General features: G+C 41.4%; 1 protein-coding gene across 1 annotated transcript in view; it reads left to right on the top strand.

The window, feature by feature from the left end:
• Positions 1–701: 701 nt before the first annotated feature.
• Positions 702–12,096, top strand: part of LOC109861244 — a 28,338-nt gene continuing 16,943 nt past the window's right edge. The window contains exon 1 of the mRNA XM_020440800.1: positions 702–933. Within this exon, the coding sequence (XP_020296389.1) occupies positions 798–933 (136 nt within the window). The 5' untranslated portion in view covers positions 702–797. The remainder of the gene's footprint in view (positions 934–12,096) is intronic.

Genomic DNA, 12,096 nt, shown 5'->3' with positions numbered 1-12,096 from the left:
TTTTTTTTAACCGTGACGTGAGAAACTCGCGCGCGAGCAGAGGCGCGTTTGTGAAAATCGCGCTTGTGAATAAAATGAACTCGTCGAGTTGACAGTGTCAGAACTGAAAGTTGAGAGCGCGGTTAGTATCGAATATCGGACTTGTTCTTCTCCGTGGTCGTCAAAAAAACGAACCGTCATTCGGTCGGTTTTTTTTAAACCGGTGTGGTGGCGGAGAGAGAAAATCTGTCAAAAAAAAGAGAATTCGCGTCCGGTAAAACGCGTAAGTCGCCGCGGTAACGCGAGAAATCGGCCGACATCGTCGGACTTTTGTGCCGTCTGCGACGCACTTCGCGTCGCGCTAGCAAAAAAAACGTCGCGCGCACAGAGCGCGTCGAGTGCATTTGAAGTTGCGACGCGACCTCGCGATAATTGTCGAAACAATCGCACGTGATTTCAACGTATCACAACCAAGCGATTCTTTATCGATTATTTCTTATACGCGTTTTCGAACTGACGACTTCGGTCGCGAGCGATCGATATAGAACGAGAGAAGAACGAAAGCAAAAAGAGAAAAAGTTTTTTATATACAGAGCATCTCGTTGTCGTTTTGCTCCGTCGTTTCGAAATTTCGGTCCACACGCGAGCGCGGAACTATGCGACCAAATTGACGACACGGAAAGAAGAGGAAAAGAGAGAGAGAGAGAGAAAAAACGAGGAGGAGAGCGAGTCGCGGAGGCAAGTCGCGGCGCGGCGAGAACGTCGCGACCGGTTGAACCCGCGCGAGAATATGTGCGAGAGGCGGACCTGAGCGAGCCATGGAGGACGCAGCGGCGCAGGATACCTGCTTCGGGGCGGGCAGCGTGGCCGGAGCCGTGATCGGGACCTTTCTGACGACGATCCTTCTGCTCGCGGTCGCCGCGCTTCTCTACAGACAGTGGCGCCGGCATAAGGGTGAGTTTCATTTTTAATTTCGTCACGCACTAATCTGATGAGATTTTTGTTTTCTCTTCATCACTCCGAAAAAAAAAAAATTAGAGTTCTCTAAAAATTAGAGATTAACAGCGCGAAATTGACAAATGTAACGTACAAGTAAAAGATCACTTTTGAAAACAAGTAAAAAAATAATGTATTTAACGAGATCGAAGTATTTTAAAGTATATCTAAAGAATTTTTGAAGAGTTAACCTTATCGGGTGAAGAGAGAGGAAGGTGAATGGAGGTGGTGGATTTCACTTTTTGTAATTGATGTGACATTTCTATTCTTTACGTCACATTGTTTTCTAAATGTACATTTTTAATGTATTTCGTACAGAACGATCTGTGATCAGTTGGCCTGTGCGGGGGACCAATGACTCAGATTTTCAGCAAAAATATGTTCGGAATTTCATAGATCGCTCTCTCTCTCTCTCTCTTCGATAAGTTGACAGAGAACTTACCGAAGTGTATCTCTCTGCCGCGTGAGATTTTTTCTAAACATATTCTTATCTAAATACTTTTTTTCTAATATTAATATTTTTTAAAAATATTAATATAAAAATATTAATATTAATATTATTATTTTTTTTCTGAATATATTCTTACAGATACTAGAATTTATAAACACATATGTCATATGTGTATGTTATTTTAATTTTCTTAGTCTATACATTTTTTTTTAGTCTGGAAGAAGTTAATTCCACAACTTCGATTGATTTTTTTACCCTTATTATAATGTTTTGCCGTAATCTATATATATATATACGTATTTGAATTTGAAATATCTTTGCCTCTCTCTTATCTTTTATTTGCCGATACAAATACCTGTACACACAGTAGAAGGACTTAGATAACAAATAGAATTCTTCTCTTATTATCATTGAGATCGTTGTAACGTCACCGAGGTCGTCATTCCGATTTCACCCAACATTCTCATTGCACCTGTTGTTAATCGAGAGTTGATACAACAAACTATATATCACGTCGGGAAATAGTGAACTATACAATAAACCACGCTTCGCTTGCTTACATTCGTCAAAGAGATGAAACTGAATCAATAAAAGTAATATACTCGAAATACACATATATATATTTGACTTTTTGTTGTTGCTCTTCCGACTAGAAAAATACGCCCGCACAGATATCGGAACTTGTTGCACAAACCGGTCGGATGTCGTTCGAACGAAAAATATAAAACAAAATCAAGAAAAGATTCACTTCACATTTCGACAAACATTTGTTCGAGTACGTTAATTGACGTCATTTTTAAACGTTGATTTTCAGATTCGCGCGATATACTTGAATTTTTCTTCTTCGCTTCGAAATTTTACATATCAACTCTCGAAATTCGCATTAAAGAAAAAAAAAATACAAAGTGATGTCGACGAGAACGTTTAGAATTCGGCTGATGCGATATTCGAAGTTTCACGCGACGTGAAAAATTCTGCGGTCGTTGCGTTTGCGGGAAAGGAATTGAAAGTGATATTTTACACTTGCCCGGGACATTTTCCGTGCGAATTAGCCGTGGCGTGATACAAACGAGTCCGAACATATATAAATCTCCGTGCGAATTTGCGTATATACTTTCATCGGGCAATTCGCGAAACGAATCGTGTGTGTGTCGCTACATACAAACCGATCGATTTTAATCCGAGGTCTTCGGCCTTCTTTCGAAGGGACTACTTGTTGCGTTCCTCCAACATAATTACCTACCGTACATATCACGGAAATGAACTCTCACGGAGGTTCGTGCGACAATCGCTCGAACTTTTTGTATAGATAATCTCGCATAGCCGAGAGAGAAAGAGAGAGAGAGAGAGAGACCTACACACGTACACACGATTCGGTCGGTGAAAGTAAATTTAACGCGTTGCCACGGCGAAATACCGGTATATCTGTTACGTTGTTCAACGCCGACGAAATTCCGACGTTACACGTGAGCGTGAATACGCTTTTAATTCAGAGTTTTGAAACAATAATAATAATTAAAAAAAATGAGCCAAAATTCGAGGCAATGACAAATTTAGTAATTTTATTTTGCGTCAAATATAACGTCCCGAATCGAAATTTAGCGTCTACATTGAACAATCAATTTTTCTTTTTTTATGTAGGAGTAAGAGAGAAAGTAGATCCTACTTTGACGCTGCTATAGATCCGAAATTTTCTTTTTTCTTGCCAAAGTTTTAAACTAGGGTTTAATTCTCAGATCAAACTGCGCATTGCAGGCTCTGATAGGCTCAAAATAGGCTCTGATAGGCTCAAAGTAGGAGTAAGAAAAAAAGTAGATGCTACTTCGACGCTGCTGTACGTCCGAAATTTCCTTTCTTCAAAAATTGAGATTCAATGTAGACGCTAAATTTCGACTCGTGGGGTCGTTAAAGACACACGGAAAAAAAAGTTTTGCTATTATATAGTCAGCAAAAAAAATGGTTGATCCTACGAAATTTTTTGTTTCATCAACAAAATATTTTGTTTGCAAAACAAAAATTTTACTAAACTTAACAAATGTTTTTTTGCTGGCCATATAGTAACTAATTTCTTGCTATTTTAGCAAATCTTTTTTTTCCGTGCATGAACGCAACAATTTGAAATTTTTGATTTCAATTGAAACTTTTCTTCTGTTTGCAAAAATTCCTTTGTCTTGAGATTTCGAGTTTTAACACCTGCGTTTGTAACGTAGAAAAATCTAATCGTTAGAAATTCAATAGAAACTAATATCGTTCTTGCAATATCACATTCGCACACGCGTACTGATTTTACCTTTAAATAGAAATCGTACGTCACTGCCTCGGAGGCATCGCTTAGCCAATGCGTTCCAAGGAGGGACGAGAGAGGAAAGAAGAAATAAAGTGCGTTCTCTTAGAGGGAAATACCTCTCGCGCTATTGTGATAGCACACAGTGGCGGTATTATTAACAGCGTCCGGCGCGCGTTACCACGTTGCTTGCGCCGTTGGGTTTCCCGGCAACGAACAAAATTTGTCTTCGTGCGAGCGAATCTCGGCTGCAACGCGCCGCAGCAATAGAGCGTTCGCAAATCGCGACAAAGATTTACGTACTTGAGGAGAAACGCGGAAGCGCGCGGCATGCTCGCCATCTCTTCTCTCTCTCTCTCTCTCTCTGGCCGTTTCTCATTCATCCTCGACGATACGCTCAATATTCGTTACACGAAGAAGCCGAACGACGGCTCCATCGTCGATGGAAAGCGACGACGACAGGAGCCCTAATCTCTCGACGTCAAATTAGAAGAATAGTTAAGACACTTAATCGGAGATAATATCGAAGAACCGATGCTGATAAACGCTGATATAAAACGTGGTTTGTGAATTCCTAAGCTCTGAAAGCTCTCTCTTCCCCCTTTCTCTTCATTTATCTTCTATTTCTTCAATCCCAAGAACGCAAATATCTGTCCTCTTGTGAGAAAAGCCTCGGACAAAAGCTTTTGACAAAAGCTCGCGGTTTTGTACGCGGGCTCGTGGGCGGTTGAGCCATAGCAAGATCGAGTTCGTTAGGCAGTTTTAAAGAATATATATACGCAGAAAGAGAGAGAGAGAGAGAGAGAGAGAGATCGATCGTCGATTCTATTGATACGTGATGGATTGTCCACTTGAGCGGCGAAATGCGCGCTTGTTCTATTATCCGATAAGAGCACAAGCGCGCGCTTGTTGCTATACGGCCTCTAATCCTCTCGCGTCGCGAAACTTATCGTTTTCAATGCTATTAGCGATCTCTCTTATTATTGCGCCGTTAGGAATTATGTGCTTTTTTTTTTTTTTTTTTTTGGTTTCAAAGCGATCGGTTTCTTTTGCGCAAGATCCGCGCAAAGTAATTTCGTGCAACCTATATATATACGATATATCGTCGTGATTGTGGAGAAAAATAATCTTTTCCGCTTTATAGTCCGCGTTTTCCCGAGTCGAAATTTAGCGTCTACATTGAACCTCAATTTTTTAAAAAAGGAAATTTCGGACGTATAGCAGCGTCAAAGTAGCATCTACTTTTTTTCTTAATTTTACTTTGAGCCTATCAGAGCCTATTTTGAGATTATCAGAGCCCGCAATGCGCAGTCTGATCTGAGAATTGAGCCCTACTTTAAAACTTTAGCAGGAAAAAAGGAAATTTCGGACGTATAGCAGCGTCAAAGTAGGATCTACTTTCTCTCTTACTCCTACATAAAAAAAGAAAAATTGAGGTTCAATGTAGACGCTAAATTTCGACTCGGGTTCTTCTTAACAAAAACTGTAACACGCGAACAGATCAAAATCTCCTTCTTCTTTTTTTTGCGCATTTATAGTTCAACGTAAACTCGTATCATATATACATGATATAATACGCAGAGAGACGCGTCTCTCGAAGACAAGTGCGCGACACGTCACGCGTGACAATTGCCCTTCGCAGGTCTTCCTCAAGTCGAGTAATTCACACCGCGACGCAAGTTGCAAATGTCATCTCTCTTGCATCGCGGTATCATCTCGTTGTAAAAAAAAAATAAGGTCCCCGTCTTAGATCCTCTACCTCTGATCCTCGTCTATCTATTTCTCTCTCTCTCTCTTTCGCGACGCGCCACGCTCGTTGCTCTCGCGCGAAGGCCGTGTCGCACCGCGACGTTTAGCCGCGAGCAGCTTGGGAGAGCTTCGCGTTTGTGTCGAACGAAGAAAATCATTTCCTACGCGACCGGGAATTATGCGCAATGTCGAAACGACTAAATGCCATCGCGAGTCTGCGACACGGTCTCTCTCTATCTCTCTCTCTCCCCGACCTCACCGGACGGTGGTTTCCTCATGTAATCCTTGAGGCTATTGCGACGACTATATTTTGTTATGAATAATTGATGATCGTTGAATCCACGAACACATTAGAGAGAGCTCTCGAACAGATTTAACTTCTCGGAAGTATGCAATTGATCAACAAAATCGTTGGGTCGTGCCAGGTGGAATGTGATTCCACTTAATTCGAGTGTGCGCGATAGCGCAACTCGAGAGAAGATACAAAGTTGTACTTTCAATTTCGATAATCGTTCTTTAATCCCATCGATGCTTTGACAACGTACGCTTTTAACGTATCGTGACGCGCGTCATCGCGCAATCTAGCGTATCCGCAAACGATTGAGCTTTGAAAAAAAAAACAAAGTAGAGACACGCGCGGGCTCGAGCCGCGGCCGCTTGTTGTTTGCGGCCTTACACCGGTTTTTCGAGCCGCGAAAACACGCGGATCGTCTTTCTCTCCGGTCAAGCCTACACACACACACACACAGAGAGCTCACAGAGGATCGAGAGAACATCGCGGCTAATCTCCGCGAGTGCGGCACGACGGGGGGATTTTATCCGCGCCGCGACACGCGCGGAGCCAACGCGCTCGCGGTCGGCAATAGACGACGACGACGAGCCTGCCGCAAAACCGGCGCGAAGGCCTTTAGAAAGTGCAGCTTCGGGGCTTCTGGCCTGGGTCGTTGTGTCTGATACCACCGCAGGCACGCCATACCACACGCCATACCACAGCAAAACGCGTGCGTGCGTGCGTGCGTGCGTGCGTGCGCGCGTATGGGAGTAACAACACACATGGCGCTCCGTACGTATATGCGTGCGCGCGGAACAAACGAACGGCATGCACGGCGCGAGCAGCGTTTTAAAAGCGACTGTGTGTTTTTTTTTTCACACACAACTCTCCGAGAGAGATGCCGAGAGAGTCGTCGCGCACAATCTTGTGGAAGCGATAAGACGATAAACAAACGTACGCGCGCGAACTGGAGCACGCGGGAATATACTTTTCAGAACACTTGAATCCCTTTCTCTCTTTGATGGAAATAGAAAAATTTCACGTATGCCGCAAAGTAAAAGAAAGAAATTTGCCGCGAAAGAAATTTGCTTCTTTCGCTCGGTAAAATCGCGCGATAATGCGCCGCCTCCTTCGTGTTTCGCCGAGTATTTTGTGTAATCTAACCGCGCGCAAGTTACGCGCAATGCTCGAGAAGAGAGGAATTTTTACGCGCGATTCTAGCGTGCGTGCGTGCGTGCGTGCGTGCGTGCGTCAAATTCGCGTATAGTTGCATATATACATCGACGACGCGTTTCGCTCGCGGTAATAATAATAAATTACTTTCACGAACCGAGAGACGCGGCAATGTTGCGACAATCGGATCGCATGATCCCCGGGCGACATACCGATGTGCACAAGCGCATCTCTTCGAGCGAACGAAGATATCTTCCCGCCGCGGAGAAGAACGTCTTCGTGGAAGACGCGCGAGTTTTTCTCGAGGAAGATGAAAGAGAACTTATATGTGGTTATATTATATAGTCTATAGCAAAATGAACGAGTCGACATAATTGACAGATGTCACATTTCTCGATAATTCTTCGCGAGCGATTATTATTTTTTCGCTTAGGCGACACCCGGTATATGCGCGCGAGGTATGTTACTGCGCAACACGAGGAACGTAAAACACTATATATTGGGTGCTACCTGCGCTTGTCGCATCGTTCGTCTTATATACGTAACGGCTATCCTCTGTTTACCGTCGTATCGATTTCTCGCGCTGATGTTAAAATACGTCAAACGTCTGATATGAGGAAGAGAGTAACGCGCAAAAGAGAGTATGAAGAATTGCGAAGATCAAAAAAAGATTCGAGATTAGAGCGGAGATTTTAAAAATCTAAAGGACTTCTCTCGTTCGTTCGAACGCGATTTCGAGAACTTTTATTTTCTAAGAATTGCAATTACAGAAGAAAATTAAAGATTTGAAAAAAAATTGGATTTTAAAACACGAGAGAGAAAAGTTTGATCGATAATTTTTACTGTGATGTATGTTTTTTTTTTATCTTAACTTTTTTTGAAGAAAGAACAATTTCTCAAATTTCAAACAGTTTTTTGATTTCGAGAATTTTATTTTTCAAACATTTTCACGCATTTTTCTTCGCGCGATAACGTTGCGATAAATTGTAATTTGAAACAACATTCTATGGGAAAAAAAATAAAAAAAAATAGTCGGATTCGCGCGACGATGCAAACAAAAAATTAACGTAGTTACGAAAATATTCCGCGATTTTTAATGCTCACATTTTTTCTCGCTTTTTTTGCACATTATTTCCAAACGATATTTTTTTCTTCTCTTTGTTTTACCCGCGCGCGCAGAAGTTAATCATTAAAATTCATCGCTTCGTAATGAAATGCGAGATGAAGTCGGTCATGCTAAAGAGAGGTGGTGTCGTAAAAGTGGCGATATAACGCACATTAAAAAAACTATACGACGTCGAGGATTATAACAGGTGTTGCAGCGATAGACGCGGTGTGTAGGCAGCGCGATTGTGAACAAATGGCGAGACATTGTTTGAAATCGCGACGACGATCAATCGCGCGCGACCTTAAAGCTCGAAGAAATCGACGCCTTATATGTCGCGAGAATGCACGCGGCGATCTTCACGATGAAGGAAAGAAGTTGAATCACTATGTTCCAAAATCGTACTTTGTGCGGCGTTGTAATACGAGTACGTCTCGTTACGGCAAGCGTGTAATAACGAAGTGTGACGAGTGCAGATCCCAAATAAAGCTCCGATTTCATTAGAAAAATATTGTCATTTCGCACTGGTACGCATCAGTAAACATTAATATTACAAATATAAACATTTCAGCAGCGATATATTTAAAATAATAAAAATAAATAAAAATAATAAAAATAAATAAAATCGAAAAAATAATAAAAATAAAATTAACGAAACTTTGTTTGGAAGATATAAAGTTATAAACAAATACTGCGATATATGAATAGTTATTTATTATATCCGATATAAAATTTTAATGAAGATTCGTTTTTTTATAAAAATATATATCGATCTCCGCATGCGCATTGCGTGTGTTCTTCTCGTAAAAAGCGTTAGCGTCTCTTTCCGCCCGCGATAAGAGGAGACATCAACGCGATGCAGGAGAGAAAGCGTGCGATCATCGGTGACGAGTGGAGGAGGATGCATCCGCGAAATTCGTCGGCCGCGAAGTAAAAGGACAACGACGAATTACAATTCGAATCTAGGACGTTCTCGTATATGAGAATCGGTCTGCGAGTTTCCCACACCTTTTACATATACGTTCGGTAGCGCGTCTCTCTCTGTCTCTTTCTCTCTCTCTCTCTCTGTCTCTCTCTCTCTCTCTCTCTCTCTCTCTCTCTCTCTCTCTCTTTCTCTCTCTCAAGAACTCTCTATACGTGTCGGAGAAACGGACTGATAATTAGAACTCGCAAAATTGTTTATACACACCGCGCGTCAATTATGCGATAAACGCTCGATAAGAATCTCGCGATTATTGCAATCAACGAGTCACATTATGCATGCAAGCTGTAACAACGCGACCACTCAACGCGAATGATTAAAATACACGGATTGAAACTTCGCGATGACAAAAATCACAAAATAAAATCGTAGTTCTTCGTTGCAAAATAAACGATTTTCTAATACGATTAATTGCAATATTTTTTACAAGCGTATTGCAATTGTTCGCGGAGTTGCGTAAGGTGATATTTTTTACGTCGATGCGTGTGCGGCGGCTTTTCGAGAGAACGCGTCCTCTCTTTCTGTAACGATCGGATTATTATTCCATCAAAACGGGTGCCACGAAACGTGAAGCGACGCAGTTCCATGAATCACGACGTATATTACGCTCGTAATCAGATCACACACGCACACACACGCACACACGCACGCAATTGTCCCATCTTCATTCATACAAACAATTGGGCATTGAAAATGGGATTCATGAAAAAAAAAAAAAGAACGCAGCGCGCACCGGGGCCTTGCCCAGCTCTCGATGGGATTTTCGCTTTTCATTTATTAGAAGGTGTACGCCTACCTAAAGCGTCTCTTACAACTGGAACGGCGCAAAGTTTCGATTAGAATGAGTAATAATGCCTTCCTGTTTGAGGAGATAAAGTGGAATACACGCGCCGACATTGACACGCTTTCGGGGAGAGACGACCCTAATAAGGCGACGCGCCGCCGTAAATTACTTTTCGCGCAATTTTAACACGAAAAGAAAAATCAACGTACGAGTGTTTCACAACCTGCGAAATATTCTCCACGATTTTAAAAATTGTGATTTGCTGCGAAATAAAATTGTAAAGTTTCTATAAATAAATTTTTAAAACAATTTATTTAAAAAAATACACAAATTGATTTTTTTTTGTCTTTCGCGCGCGTGCGAAGAAATTCGATCTCGCGTACAATTAGCTTAAACAAAAAAGGGATGTGTACAGTTTTGAATTTGGTACGAGGAAATTTGATCGCGTTAAGTGCAAGTGCGCGCCGGAGAGTAATTAATGCGCTGGATTTTTTTGATCGCGCCCGACGTTTTATTCAACCGAGAAGGGGAGGCAAGAGCAAAATTCTCGGAATTCGCGGACACGCGGAACACGACTGTGCGTAAGAGAGGTTCTTTATCTGTCTCCGGTATGAGCGAGATATTGGCAAACGGGTTTCGCAACTTTGCGGAACACGCGGAGTTCAACAAACACGTTCGGCCCGCATTGCACCGAGCCGTGTACCGCGATTTTCGCAACCGCGACAACGAAGTTTTTTCCGCGACAACTACTTACTTGAGAGAGCGATCGATCGATTTACATTTTTTTTATTCTTTTGCGCGAAGATAGTATCCCAGTTTTCGTCTATCTTCTTACCGCAAAATTTATCGTTTCTCTCTCTCTCTCTTTTTTCTTCGGTAAACTTCTCCTCGCTCTAATTTTGTTTTTTACGTTGGTACGAAATAAAACAAATATGTAAAACGAAAAACAATTGCGTGTCTCGTAGCTCGCTGTGAAATATTTAAAATACAATTTGCGGTTTACAAGTTTTCTCAAGTAATATCTAACGAGCTAATCAAGTAATTGAGAGATTCAAGATGATGATATGATGATTGGTGGTATAATGAAATAGCGGGTAAAAGATAGCATCGTACACGACAAGTGTGTGTGTGTGTGTGTGTAATAAATTCGATGTGATAGCACTAAACTTAGGAAAGCAAAATAAAAAAATGTACACACACACACACGAGAGACTCTCTCTCGAAGAAGAAGAAGTTGCAATTCCGTCAAATGTAGTGCGCGCGCGTGTGAGAGAGCTTTTATATCTAAAGTAGGGCAAATACGAAGGTTAAACCAATTGTAGACACAATACGGTAAAAGAATAAAACCTACTCACTTGCAACAAGCACTTCTTGTATAATAATGACAAATGTGTTTTTTTTTTTTTTTTTTTTTTTTAAAAAACATCTATCTACCAGTGTCCGAAACGTCAGCTTTCGTCTAGTAAATACGCTTGTTACATTACAGAAATATAATGTGTATCAAAAAACACATTTTTGTCGGTCACTTACAAGTCGATTAACAGTTGAGAGCAAATTGAACGATGTGTAAAAATTTATTTCATCCAAGTAAAATAATGTAAACGGTATTGTAAAATTTGATATTTGACGCTTTCGCGGTGTGTAGTATTAACATACAAAGATGTTTTTTTCGGGTTTGAACCGCGTTAGTGTCATTTTTATACCGACGTTTCGTGAACATTACAGTATCAGGCTGCTCTTCAAACCCTGATGAAGTGAGCTGTAATGTTCACGAAACGTCGGTATAAAAATGACACTAACGCGGTTCAAACCCGAAAAAACATCTTTGTAGGTATTGTAAAATATTTCTTATAAATATTTCATTCAGGAAGTAGTGTTTTTATATTGTTCAATTGTGGCTCTTAATTTTATTGATCGTTAACAAAACAACAAACGCGCCCTTCACGATTCAATTTCTCTCACATGTACTGCTAACACATCCGGTAGAAATAACCCCGAGAGCGCTAATACAATCATATACTCTATTATTCTGATTCAACCAGATTCCATTCGTTTCTTCCCACGAGTGTCTTTCGGGGGAGTCTCGCATACGAAATCGATTATAAGCGCGTGAAAAGAAACGACGGGATGCGTTCCCTTTTTATCTATCCTCGGATCTTAAACGCGACGTCCGAAATTGTGCTATGCCCCCGCGACACTTACACGGTCGCGCTAAATTACATAATGTGAAAAGCAATCTCTCACATAGCACCTGCGCGATCCAGTTCGATCTAACCGTAAAGTTGGTCGTCTTGTTTATGAAAGTCTCCTACTTTTCCGCGA

The sequence above is a fragment of the Pseudomyrmex gracilis genome, unplaced genomic scaffold (assembly GCF_002006095.1).
Source record: "Pseudomyrmex gracilis isolate BER0280 unplaced genomic scaffold, ASM200609v1 scaffold_657, whole genome shotgun sequence".
NCBI classification, from domain to species: domain Eukaryota; kingdom Metazoa; phylum Arthropoda; class Insecta; order Hymenoptera; family Formicidae; genus Pseudomyrmex; species Pseudomyrmex gracilis.
This window is presented reverse-complemented; position numbering and strand designations above follow the sequence as displayed.